General features: G+C 37.5%; 1 protein-coding gene across 2 annotated transcripts in view; it reads right to left on the bottom strand.

The window, feature by feature from the left end:
* Window positions 1-454: 454 nt before the first annotated feature.
* Window positions 455-11,976, bottom strand: part of LOC127653807 (E3 ubiquitin-protein ligase RAD18-like) — a 79,630-nt gene continuing 68,108 nt past the window's right edge. The window contains exon 12 of one of the 2 annotated variants that reach the window (XM_052140582.1): window positions 455-643. In XM_052140582.1, coding sequence (XP_051996542.1) covers window positions 560-643 — 84 coding nt within the window. In that variant the 3' untranslated portion in view covers window positions 455-559. The remainder of the gene's footprint in view (window positions 644-11,976) is intronic. The other variant, XM_052140581.1, reaches the window with a different exon arrangement.

Raw genomic sequence — 11,976 nt, 5'->3', positions numbered from 1 at the left:
ATATAATCGATTAACAACTTCAGAGCTCACGATAGGACTGTCTTAAAATTTTTAAGTTATTGTCAAAAATGTATTCGCCTATGGAAAAAAATAAAATAAATAAGTAATGGGATTTATACATCCGGAACATGACTGTTGCACTCTATTGCTGACAACACTGTAAAGTTGGTGTTGCATTATGTGTTGATTCTCATACACAGCTGACAGTGTCATGACAACTGCAAAACGGCTCTAATGCAAACTAATTTATGCAGATCCAAAGCCTAAATCCTAAGCTTCCCTAAAACTTTTAACACTTCATTTGCAACCTTCCAAGCACTGGTATTTCATTATGGAAATACAAGTACAGTTGTACATTAATTTACATATACACAAAGTTATTTCCTTTTTTTAATAGGAGAAAACAACATGATGAAATGATAAAAACTTCTATACATATTACATGTTGGAAATAACATTCATTCAGTTCAGACATCTAGAACACACGTTCAGCTCAGAAAAACATTGAAACTGATACTCTTGTTACACAATTTACAGAACATGTCTCTTCTCTGGGTCTTCAAAGTTCTTCCCAGTGGGAGTGGAGACCTCTTTCTCTAACCAGCCGCACTGGACTTCTGCAGGAGAGAATCACTCTTTCTGTCTATAGAGAGAAAAATTCACATTGTTGAAATGGGTCCCTCTGACACTAAAGCAGACACACGTTCATTGAACAGAAAGACAGATAAGCGAACAAAAAGTCATGTTTCAAAAAGACCTCAGAGGTCTTGAAATGTGAGCCAAAAAGTTCCCCCACATAATCATTACAAAGAGTTATTGCAGACAGCAGAGTTATCGTTCTCATTCAAACACTTTTAGTAGCATTCGTCACGGCACAATGCACAGATTGCAGCCAGTCAATAGAAGCTTTTTCAAAATCTCCATTTTAAAAACAAACATGGGCATCATATGGGGGAAAAAACAACAGCACTCACATAAATGATGATTAAATTACTGAATTCAATATTAGAGCAATGGCATATGTTTCACAGGCGATGGAGCCTGCAAAAGTGCAACAGATTGAAGCCATTTCCTGTCAAGAGTTCAGATTCAGTCAATCATTCACTACTACCATTTTAATTTAGCCAGTTTGTCTTCAACTTGTGCTTTCTTGTTTTGCTTTAGTGTGCACCCCCATATGGCAGACACAAGCACAACACCTACACCGCAACTTTTTCGGGTGGCTGTGGCTCAGATGGTAGAGTGGGTCAGCCACCAATTGCAGGGTTGGAGGTTCGATTCCTGGCCCACATGCCAAAGTATCCTCGGGCAAGACACTGAACCCCAAGATGGTCCCAATGGCAGCTCTGCCGTCATTGGTGTGTGAGTGTGAGTGAATGGGACACAGTGTAAAGAGCTTTGGTAACCGCTAAGGTTAAAACAAGGCACTATATAAGTGCAGACCATTTACCATTTTAAAGATTTCTCTCAGAAACCAACCAGACGTGACTCTCCTACCCTGAGTCACACGGTGGGTAAGCTTTCTGCCGGTCAATAAACTGTCTAAATAACATGTTATCAGTGATTCACTCTGGAAAACTCTTTAAGTGTTGGAAATAAGTGCAGTTCATTTTAGCATGTTCAGTACATTCTAGCACAAATTTAACTTTTTAGTACAGCTGCTAATGGAATGTGAATTGATCTTACTGGCCATGAAACAATATTTGCATATATGTATAAATGCATTACTTCAGAAAAGTATACTTATGACAAAGGAATTATTTTATTCTTTATTTATTTATTAGGGAAGCACCAATACTAAATTTGTGTGCTTATACTGAAATCCAATTATTTAGAACAACACTGGCAGATCCTGATTGTTTGGTGGTTTAATACATTAATGCAACCTTGTTTCAAATCACTCGTAATTAATTACACAACTAAATGTAAATAATAACTTTATTTTTTTAGTATGGTTAAAAAAAAAAATAAAATAAAAAAAATAAATAAAATATAATAAGCTAACAGAATTATAATAATAAACAAAATTATAAACATGAAAAGAAATAGCATGCAATTATAACATGCTATCTAACAAAAGCATGTTAGTTTACATGTTAGCATAGCATATTAAATGAACTACTAAATGTAAAATAACATCAGCTGTGTGATCTTTTAAAATAATGTCCTGTGATTATTAACAATTAACATACACTCACCAAAAGGATTATTAGGAACACCATACTAATACTGTGTTTGACCCCCTTTCGCCTTCAGAACTGCCTTAATTCTACGTGGCATTGATTCAACAAGGTGCTGAAAGCATTCTTTACAAATGTTGGCCCATATTGATAGGATAGCATCTTGCAGTTGATGGAGATTTGTGGGATGCACATCCAGGGCACTGAGCTCCTGCTCCACCACATCCCAAAGATGCTCTATTGGGTTGAGATCTGGTGACTGGGGGGGCCATTTTAGTACAGTGAACTCATTGTCATGTTCAAGAAACCAATTTGAAATGATTCGAGCTTTGTGACATGGTGCATTAAGTGGGATGGTGGCCATAAAGGGATGGACATGGTCAGAAACAATGCTCAGGTAGGCCGTGGCATTTAAACGATGCCCAATTGGCACTAAGGGGCCTAAAGTGTGTCAAGAAAACATCCCCCACACCATTACACCACCACCACCAGCCTGCACAGTGGTAACAAGGCATGATGGATCCATGTTCTCATTCTGTTTACGCCAAATTCTGACTCTACCATCTGAATGTCTCAACAGAAATCGAGACTCATCAGACCAGGCAACATTTTTCCAGTCTTCAACTGTCCAATTTTGGTGAGCTCTTGCAAATTGTAGCCTCTTTTTCCTATTTGTAGTGGAGATGAGTGGTACCTGGTGGGGGTCTTCTGCTGTTGTAGCCCATCCGCCTCAAGGTTGTGCGTGTTGTGGCTTCACAAATGCTTTGCTGGATACCTCGGTTGTAACGAGTGGTTATTTCAGGCATAGTTGCTCTTCTATCAGCTTGAATCAGTCGGCCCATTCTCCTCTGACCTCTAGCATCAACAAGGCATTTTCGCCCACAGGACTGCCGCATACTGGATATTTTTCCCTTTTCACACCATTCTTTGTAAACCCTAGAAATGGTTGTGCGTGAAAATCCCAGTAACTGAACAGATTGTGAAATACTCAGACCGGCATCTGGCACCAACAACCATGCCACGCTCAAAATTGCTTAAATCACCTTTCTTTCCCATTCTGACATTCAGTTTGGAGTTCAGGAGATTGTCTTGACCAGGACCACACGCCTAAATGCATTGAAGCAACTGCCATGTGATTGGTTGATTAGATAATTGCATTAATGAGAAATTGAACAGGTGTTCCTAATAATCCTTTAGGTGAGTGTATACTGTAGGTGTGCCAGTGCAGCCAGACTGCTCCTTTATCTCAGTGGTTCTCAACTGGTTTTGCTTCAGGATGCAGATTTTACATTGGAAATCAAGTGGCGACACACCATAGTAAAAACACAACCTGTATTTAATGTATCCTGGGTCGCATTTCCTTTTATGTTGCATAGTTTTGTTCATGATTTTCAAGTACAAGGACATGCAGCAACAGACATTATTTTTGTTGTTGACGTCAACAACAAAAGCAACAGGAAGTTTTCTCTCCCCCCTTTTAAAAATTTAAGAGCATATGAGCCCATTATTATTGTTTGTTTACTAGTTTCAAACAGAATTCAAACAGAACATACATATTACACAGGAGGAAAGGCTCTTTACTACCATGGTTAGGGCAGTGTAGCTAGTCTTAAATAATAGTAATAATAACAATTTATAGTATTTATGAAAAACTAAATGCTAGCTGAACACATCATGAAACGTTGATTTTAAAATGAGGTCTAATAGATTCTACCATTAGATTATTTCATATGAAACTATAAAATTGTCAAAATATAACTTTTTGTAAAGGTGATGTATAATGAAAAAAAAAATAAATACAAAATTAGCGCATAGCACAGTGTTGCTCTTTTCCTCAGTGCTGTTTGGCATGTCAGGGCTGACTACTGTTTGAGAGGTTCAACTCGACTACCTCCTAACACTTTAAACTAGAAGTCTCACTAGAGTTGAAATTGGGTCACATCAGTTGTGAGGTGAAAAAACAGTTGGCCTCAGAGATCCATGTTATAAATGGTCAGAAATCTATGTTTGTCATGTGGCAGCAGAGCAGAGCATAATGATCATAATATCATGTAGATACAGATGAGGAGCTTTAATTAATGTTCACATCAACCATCAGAATGGGGAAAATGTGATCTCAGTGATTTTGACCGTGGCATGATTATTAGTGCAGAGTATTTCTGTGACTGCTGATCTCCTGGGATTTTCACTCACAACAGTCTCTAGAGTTTCTTCACAACGGTGCCAAAAACAAAACACATCCAGTGAGTGGTAGTTTTGCAGATGGAAAGCCATGTTGATGAGAGAGTTGTTGGAGAAGACTGATTGACTTCTGTTGAACAGAAGACTGGTTCGAGCTGACAGAAAGGCTACAGTAACTCAGATAACCCCTCTGGACAATTTTACAAGTAAAAAAAAAAAGAAACATTTACATGTTGAGTGTTGATGAAACATTTTTTTAATTACAGATGGGAATTGTAAAAAATAGCCTATGACACCGGAGCGGGACAAAATATGTCACACATCCAAGCTGTTTGTCTGTCATGGTATGAGGGTTTGTCAATGCCCATGGCATGGATAACTTGCACAACTATGAGGGCATCATTAATGCAGAAAGACATGTATAAATTTTGGAGCAACATATGCTGCCATCCAGACACCATCTTTTCCAGACAAATGTGTGGCACATTATGAAGCGCAAAATAAGGCAATGAAGGCCCTGTACAATTGCACAGCTGAAGATCTCCATAATGGATGAATGGGGGAAAATTCTGCTTGCTAAACTTAAACTTGTGTCTTCCGTGCCCAAAAGCTTAACAAGTGTTAGAAGAAATGGTGCTGTTACACAGTGGTAAACACTCATCTGTCCCAACTTTGTTTATAATATGACATTTAAAACAGTATATATACAGTGTGTGTGTGTATATATATATATATATATATATATATATATATATATATATATATATATATATATATATATATAAATAATCAAATATTGTTATAGTTTAAATATGGCACAAGGTGAATAGAATTTAAGTCACTTTTTGTTTTATTACATTTTCCATTCCCAACTTTTTCAGAAATGGGGTTGTAAACAGATGTCATCAAAGAAAACACACATTGTCTAAAAGCCACAAACCAATTTACCAAAAACTGGTTATTTTTATTTTCGCACACACACTTTTTTTTTGTAAATACTGCCCTATACATCACAGCTTGCTGTTTCCATTGGGTCTAAGTGTTAGAAAGCTTCTTTTCACCCTGCCCACATAGAAGACAAATGTCCTTTCGGAAACAAAGTCATGGGCATAGTCCAATTTCACAGTGTAACTGCTACATCTAAGAACTATACACCTTATTCACGATACTACCATCTTTGATTTTTAATAGGAATGACAACGAGGCTGTGAGGGATAAACTTTACAGTCTCTTCATTGGGCTGTACAGCAGTTTAATTTGTTTTTGGATCAATTCCATGGACAGAACAATGACAAGATTTCTGTCCAAGTATATTCAGTAAACAAAGAACTCCAGACAACACGAGTTGCAGAAAATCATATGTGATCTAGGAGCTTTAAACAGCTTTATACAGTTTGTGGCACTGAAGAGACTGGAAGTCTATCCCTCACAGCCTCGTTGTCATTCCCATTAAAAATCAAAGATGGTGCTAGCATGAATAATGTCTATTATATAATGCAATGCCACTGTTTTCTTTGTGTTCATGGACAGATTTTTTCTTCTTTTTTTTTTTTTTTTTTTTAATGATTTGTCTGCATTTACATTCAAGATGGTGTGTTCACTGTCTCAGTTACCGGAAATGTTCTTCGTCTGATTCTTTATGTCTGGACAATTTTATTTTATGCCTGCACAATCTTTTATTCCTTTACACCAGATCAGATCAAATAGCATAACATTTTCATCAACTAAGCTCCGATATTAAATACTATGTTTTTCTCTCTTTTATTTGTTTTGTTCCAACAACAGAATTATGAGTGGCACTGAAGTAAAAGGAAATATCCAAAAACAGTGAATGGAACACAACACAGGTGTCTCTGAATTATTTTAACACATTTTTAACATGCATTCTTAGGGGCCATCCACACCAAACACGTGTCAGCATCCCCCTGTGCTGTTTTTTCAGTTTCCCAAGTATATTTCCTATAATTCCTATGCACTAAACTAACGTTTTTAAACATCTTGCCGTTTTTCAGTGTCTCACGCAGAAGTGCTGAATATTTTCAGGTTAAAAGGAATTTCAACTGTTAAAAATGCTCCGAGACACTTGCTTTTGGGTCTGTCTGTGGTGCTGCATCTAGCTTTTCTTAGCACAAGGATATGGTGGGTGTTAAATTCCCCTTAAAAACAGTACTCATGACGCAAGATGGCCAAAAAAATTTAATTACATTTTTTTTTTTTTTTTTTTATTAAATAGCCAGACGTTAATTTGCATGAGCACATAAATCAACAATTAAAAATATGAATTGACAGTAATGGTTTTGAAATGTATTGCTGTAGTGACAGTGCTTTAATAACACTATGTTTTCTCTTTGATATATTCTATGTATAATTTAATTTCATTTAAACTGACTGATCTCAGTTCAGGACACTCTGGGCTGTTATTAAAGTGTTAAACTTTCAGTGTAGTCACGTGACAAAACAACATGGCGCTGATTACAGAGTTTGTCTTTGGGAGAAACACAAACAAAACTACATCTGGTAGGAAACCTAATTATATTTACACTGAAACCTGTTTAAGTCAAAAGACTAAAGTCTCTAGTTTCATGCTATATGCCATTTTGAACATGTCAGCGATTTATCACGAAACGGCACACTGTTAAACACGATGACTGCAGATGAGGATTATAGGGCTATTTATCACATTCGGAATAAATAGGTGCATTCAAATGATGGAAATTGTTGCTTTCAGAGGCTGTATATGGAGTAGGAATGAAAATAAGGTGCATTTCAAACTGTTGAGACCAGTGCAGACAGACAACACTCCGGAGATTGAGTCAATCACGAAATAGGGAGCAACAGACCAAGGAATCATCCTTTGGCTTTAATATGCAGCTAAGTGCATACACTCCAAAACTTCCAGTTAATAGTTCAGTTTCAGGCTGTGATGTTACCACCACTTAACATGGTTGGAAGCAATGGTAATCAGTAAATAGATTCAGAGATAATGCTAAGTTTATTTTAACATGGCTGGCAGTGATTGGATGATGCTGGCCATTATTTTGAATCAGAATTATTTATGCTATCTTATTGGTAAAAATGCTTTAGCACTGGCTCACTTGTTTGTTTGACTGAAAAGGGAGAACATTGAGATTTTGTTACCAAAGTAGAAAAAAATAAAATTGTAACAAGTCAAATCAAGCCAAATTTTTTTTTTATTCAAAATTAATAACCAACACTCCTGGAAACATAATGAACAATTTGATATTAAATAAAGACTTTCTAAAGCTTGGTATTAATTTAAACTTCAGTCCTGCTGTCCCCATATAAGAACATACATTTTTAGAAAAGAAAATATATATTTTTTTTGCATGTTTATTAGGGGCTAATATTTACAAATCAAAAAGTGATAAAATGTCGCAATCGGTTTTAGGAAGTTACTGGGTATACATTTCAAAATACAACTTCTCAGGTAATGTTTAGGTGTGCAGATAGTCCAACAGTTATGGTTACTGTTGGCATGTCGCTAAAACTAATTAAGTTACAGAGATATAGGAAAAAGATGAACAAAATCTTAGACGATAAAAGATGCATCAAGCATTATTAAAGATTTTTTTATTTAATTAGGTAAATACAAGGTCTGACAATAAATTGGAATGGGTACAAATGTGAACCAGTCATCCAGAGATGACAAATAATTACTAAATCCCAACTGTGAATGGAACATCTCTTCTGGCAGATCACACTGTGCTCGATATCTTCTGGCAGATCACACTGTGCTCGATACAATGACTGATGGCTTCAAACATTTCATGAGAAAAGTCTCTTGTAAGGGACTACGAGGGCTCAACGAGATTGTGATGAGGAGGGGGACCAGGCCATGAAGATGCACGCCCAGTGCTGAATCCTCCTAATCAGCCAGGAGGGGGATAAGGATGAGCTGGAGACAGAGGGATGCAGTTGAGAGAGAGGGATGCACGTGTCTGTGCGTCTGTGTTTCGTTGTATTGTTTAATTTGAGTTTGAAATTAAAGTTCTATTGATTGTTCACTCCGGTTCCTGCTTCCTCCTTGGTAGGGAAGGCAGAGTCTGCCACAGTAGTGCCGAAACCCAGGATATGAGGAAGAAGCGCTATCAGAAAGTCCTTGATGCTGGGGGAGGTATGATACGGTGGTACTTGAGCAGCTAGCCTGAAGGCGGAAGAACCCGCTGCCGACCACCAGGAGATGCAAAAGCCAGAGCATGTGAGCGAAGAGGAGTGGTGGGACACTCTGGGTGAAATATTGACCATAGGCCAACATTTATTAAATTATCAAATGATTAGTAACATACACATCTGAAATTAAGTGATTGTATGTTTTTGTATATAAAATCTCACTGTTTATTTTGGACTGGTTTACAACTGCTGTTAATCGGGTCAACCAGACCTTCCTTATCATTTGTAGTCAGTCAAATATTTCTCTGTTAGCATATATGTCTTTGAACATATTCAAATAATGTCTTAAATTTCAGTTACCTTTATTTACTTTAAACAAGTCATCAAACACGCTTCTACAATTGATGAAACATATTTGCGTTGATACGGAAACTTGCATATGCGCAAATTTGCGCTTTTCAGTTTAAACTGGACCCAAGTGATGCAACAAACCCAGAAAACCACAACCTTTTCAACTTTCAAGTCCTTTATGGCAATAATGAAAACATGGACAAGTACCATGAAAAACATAACAAGTAAAAGTGAAGTTCATAATTGTTTTTCAGTTGTCGCCACGGAATGACTATACTGTAAATTTGATACATTAATAGTAGGGCTGTCAAACGATTAATTTTTTAATCGCAATTAATCGCAGAAGCTTCATAGTTAACTGCGATTAATCGCGGTTTGAATTGCACGTGTAAAATTCTGTTATTTTGCATATCAAGGCAGTTCTAAGCCCATAATGTAGTATATCTTACCAGAGTTTTCATTGGGAATCAAAAGAACACATACAATTTCCTTTTTGACCTTTTTTTATTAAAAAAAAAAAGTGCAATGTAGACCAACTTCCAAATATTAGGAGGAATAAAGTAACGCAGTGCTTACTTTGAGAGATTACATTTATCAGGCCACTCTGTGTTTCAAGCTTTTCGATCTTCTCCAGTTCTGCATTAGTCAGCATGGCTGGTGTGCCTCTTTGTTGATGGAGTTCAAGTGTAGCCTTGACAAGGTCCTTGTTTCTCAGAAGCCGGGTGATCATGCTGAGAGTGGAGTTCCACCTGGTGGAAACATCTTGGATGAGGGGCTCCTGTGGCTGTCCCAACTCCTCTTGTTGTGCTCGCAATTCAGCTGCATTTGCTGGACTATGCTTAAAATGTCCAACCAATTTGTGGCATTTTGCCAAGACATTCTCAAGACCACTGTCACGGAGTGACATTGTGATCGATCTCTGTAAACTGTGCGCAACGCACGGCATGTGCTCGTATGGCAGGAGTCTTGCTGCTGCTGTCATATTACGGGCACTGTCGGTGCCAATTGTTGTCACCTTCCCCGCAATTTCCCACTGCTCTGCAACTTCAGAAAATTGTTCGGCACATGTTTCTGCAAAGTGCCGTTCTTCTGAGTGTTTAACCGTTAAAGCAAACGAATGCAACTTCCAGTCAGCGTCTATATGGTGTGCAATAACTCCAAGATAATTCTGGTTTCTTACTGACGTCCAATGATCCCCGTTTAATGTCACAGCATTTGCATTTCGCAGGAGATTGATTTTAGATTGTTTCTCAGCTTCATAAAGCTCCTCTATGCGAGCAACAATTGTTCCCCGCGATGGTAACGTGTAAGCCGGTTCAGAACTTACCAACCTGATTACATCCCTGAGACCCAAATCTTCAACAATGTTGACTGGTCTGCAATCAGTTGCCACCCATCTGGCGATCGCTGTGGTTAACTTATTTTCATCCAAGGGTCTGCTGCGACGCCCGCACTCAGGAATAGTTCTTTGGCGAGGCTGCGGCTTGCTTGGCGGGGAGGCGTCAGGGGAAACACCGGGGTGTTTCGCCTGGAGGTGGTAACTTAGACTTGACGTGCTCCGATGGTAGCTGAACTCCTTGAAACAAATGCTGCATTGTACCTTAGTGTTGTCAACGGAACCGTCTGATTTTTTTTAAAAGTTAAACAGGCTGTTTAAAAATCCGGTCGTACTTTTTCTATCCATCACCTTTTACCGCTTCACAAACCAAAGGGGCTGACTACGGGCTAGTCAAAGGGACAAAAAGGCGTTCCTTGAAACGCGATTAAAAAAAAATAACGCGTTATGGATTGTTTTTAACTAATCGCGATTAATGCATTAACGCTAACAGCCCTAATTAATAGGTTTCTGATTTAATGCTATCAGACTTTGTAAATTAAAATGAGCAATTTATTCTAATTTTGTGTTCAGTTTTAAAGGGTGTATTAATTTATTCAGAAAACAGCAGTGAAAGTTTCTCTTTTTCAGTGCTGTTGCTTTATTAATATTCCCAATAGTTTTATATGCACGAATCATATGCAATCTAATAGGACTGTGGTTATTTATATAATAATTATTATATTAGTATATACCATGTACCACCTTTGTTTTTCCTTTATATTTTTAAAGCATTATAAAGTGAATCTGGACTTGTGTTCATGTGTTGTGCATGCACTCTTTATATGTACAGCAAGGTGTATCCATGGATTTAACAAATAAAAAATATTTGTCCTGCATAAAGTGAGATTTTGTCCAATATATATATATATTTGAAAATCATGTTTAAATGATCCTAAAACAAATACAAATTAATTAATTCACAAATTACACTGCCCTACACTGCCAAGATTTTTTTCCCCTAATGTACATCGTAAATAGATTTTTTTTTCTCTGCGCATGAATGCAGCAAGGGATGTCGAAGATGTTATCTGCAACTACTAATCTAGAATAATTTTCTTATGTTTAATTTCTCGTTAAAGTGTGGATTTGGCTTTGGGAAACTGACCAGCAGTTATGAGCCACTTTAGATTTTGTGTAGTCGATTAAGTGAGATAATTCTGCAATGAAATTCTCAATTTGAGAGCGGAAATCTTTACTAATCAAATGATCAATTGTATAATAGAGGCATGAAAGCAGAATGCTCCACCTGCAAATTAGGACAAGCTGATCTGCAAGATCATACATGTTTATTGCCAATATACAGTATTATTAAGCTTACATATTCAACTGAGACTAACCTAACGTTCGCAACCCCGCAGAACCGGGCTTGCATCTAGCTGGCAGCTGCACTAACATGATGGCTAAACAACAAGATACAATACTTATCTATTAATTTATTATCGAATAGTAGTGTAGCCTATTAGCTCACTTTTGCTGCATTACATCGCGAAGCACTTCCCGTGTCTGTGTGTGCATCTATGTTTCATTGTACGGTTTACATTTGAGTTTATAATTTAAGTTCTGTTGATTGTTCACTTCAGTTCCCGCATCCTCCTTGGTAGAGAAGGCAGAGTCTGCCACAAAGATGTTTTCTTTACTCTCCAACAGTTACAGATGCCAGAACCCTCAGGGTAAGATGAACAAATCAGTTGAGGGGGACGAGGATAATGCAGTGGATCTTGTGCAGATTCTCGCTTTTTGAATTACTAATGGGAT

This window comes from Xyrauchen texanus, chromosome 13, assembly GCF_025860055.1.
Source record: "Xyrauchen texanus isolate HMW12.3.18 chromosome 13, RBS_HiC_50CHRs, whole genome shotgun sequence".
Lineage (NCBI taxonomy): Eukaryota > Metazoa > Chordata > Actinopteri > Cypriniformes > Catostomidae > Xyrauchen > Xyrauchen texanus.
The sequence above is the reverse complement of the archived record's forward strand: the minus strand, read 5'-3'. Positions and strand labels throughout refer to the sequence as shown.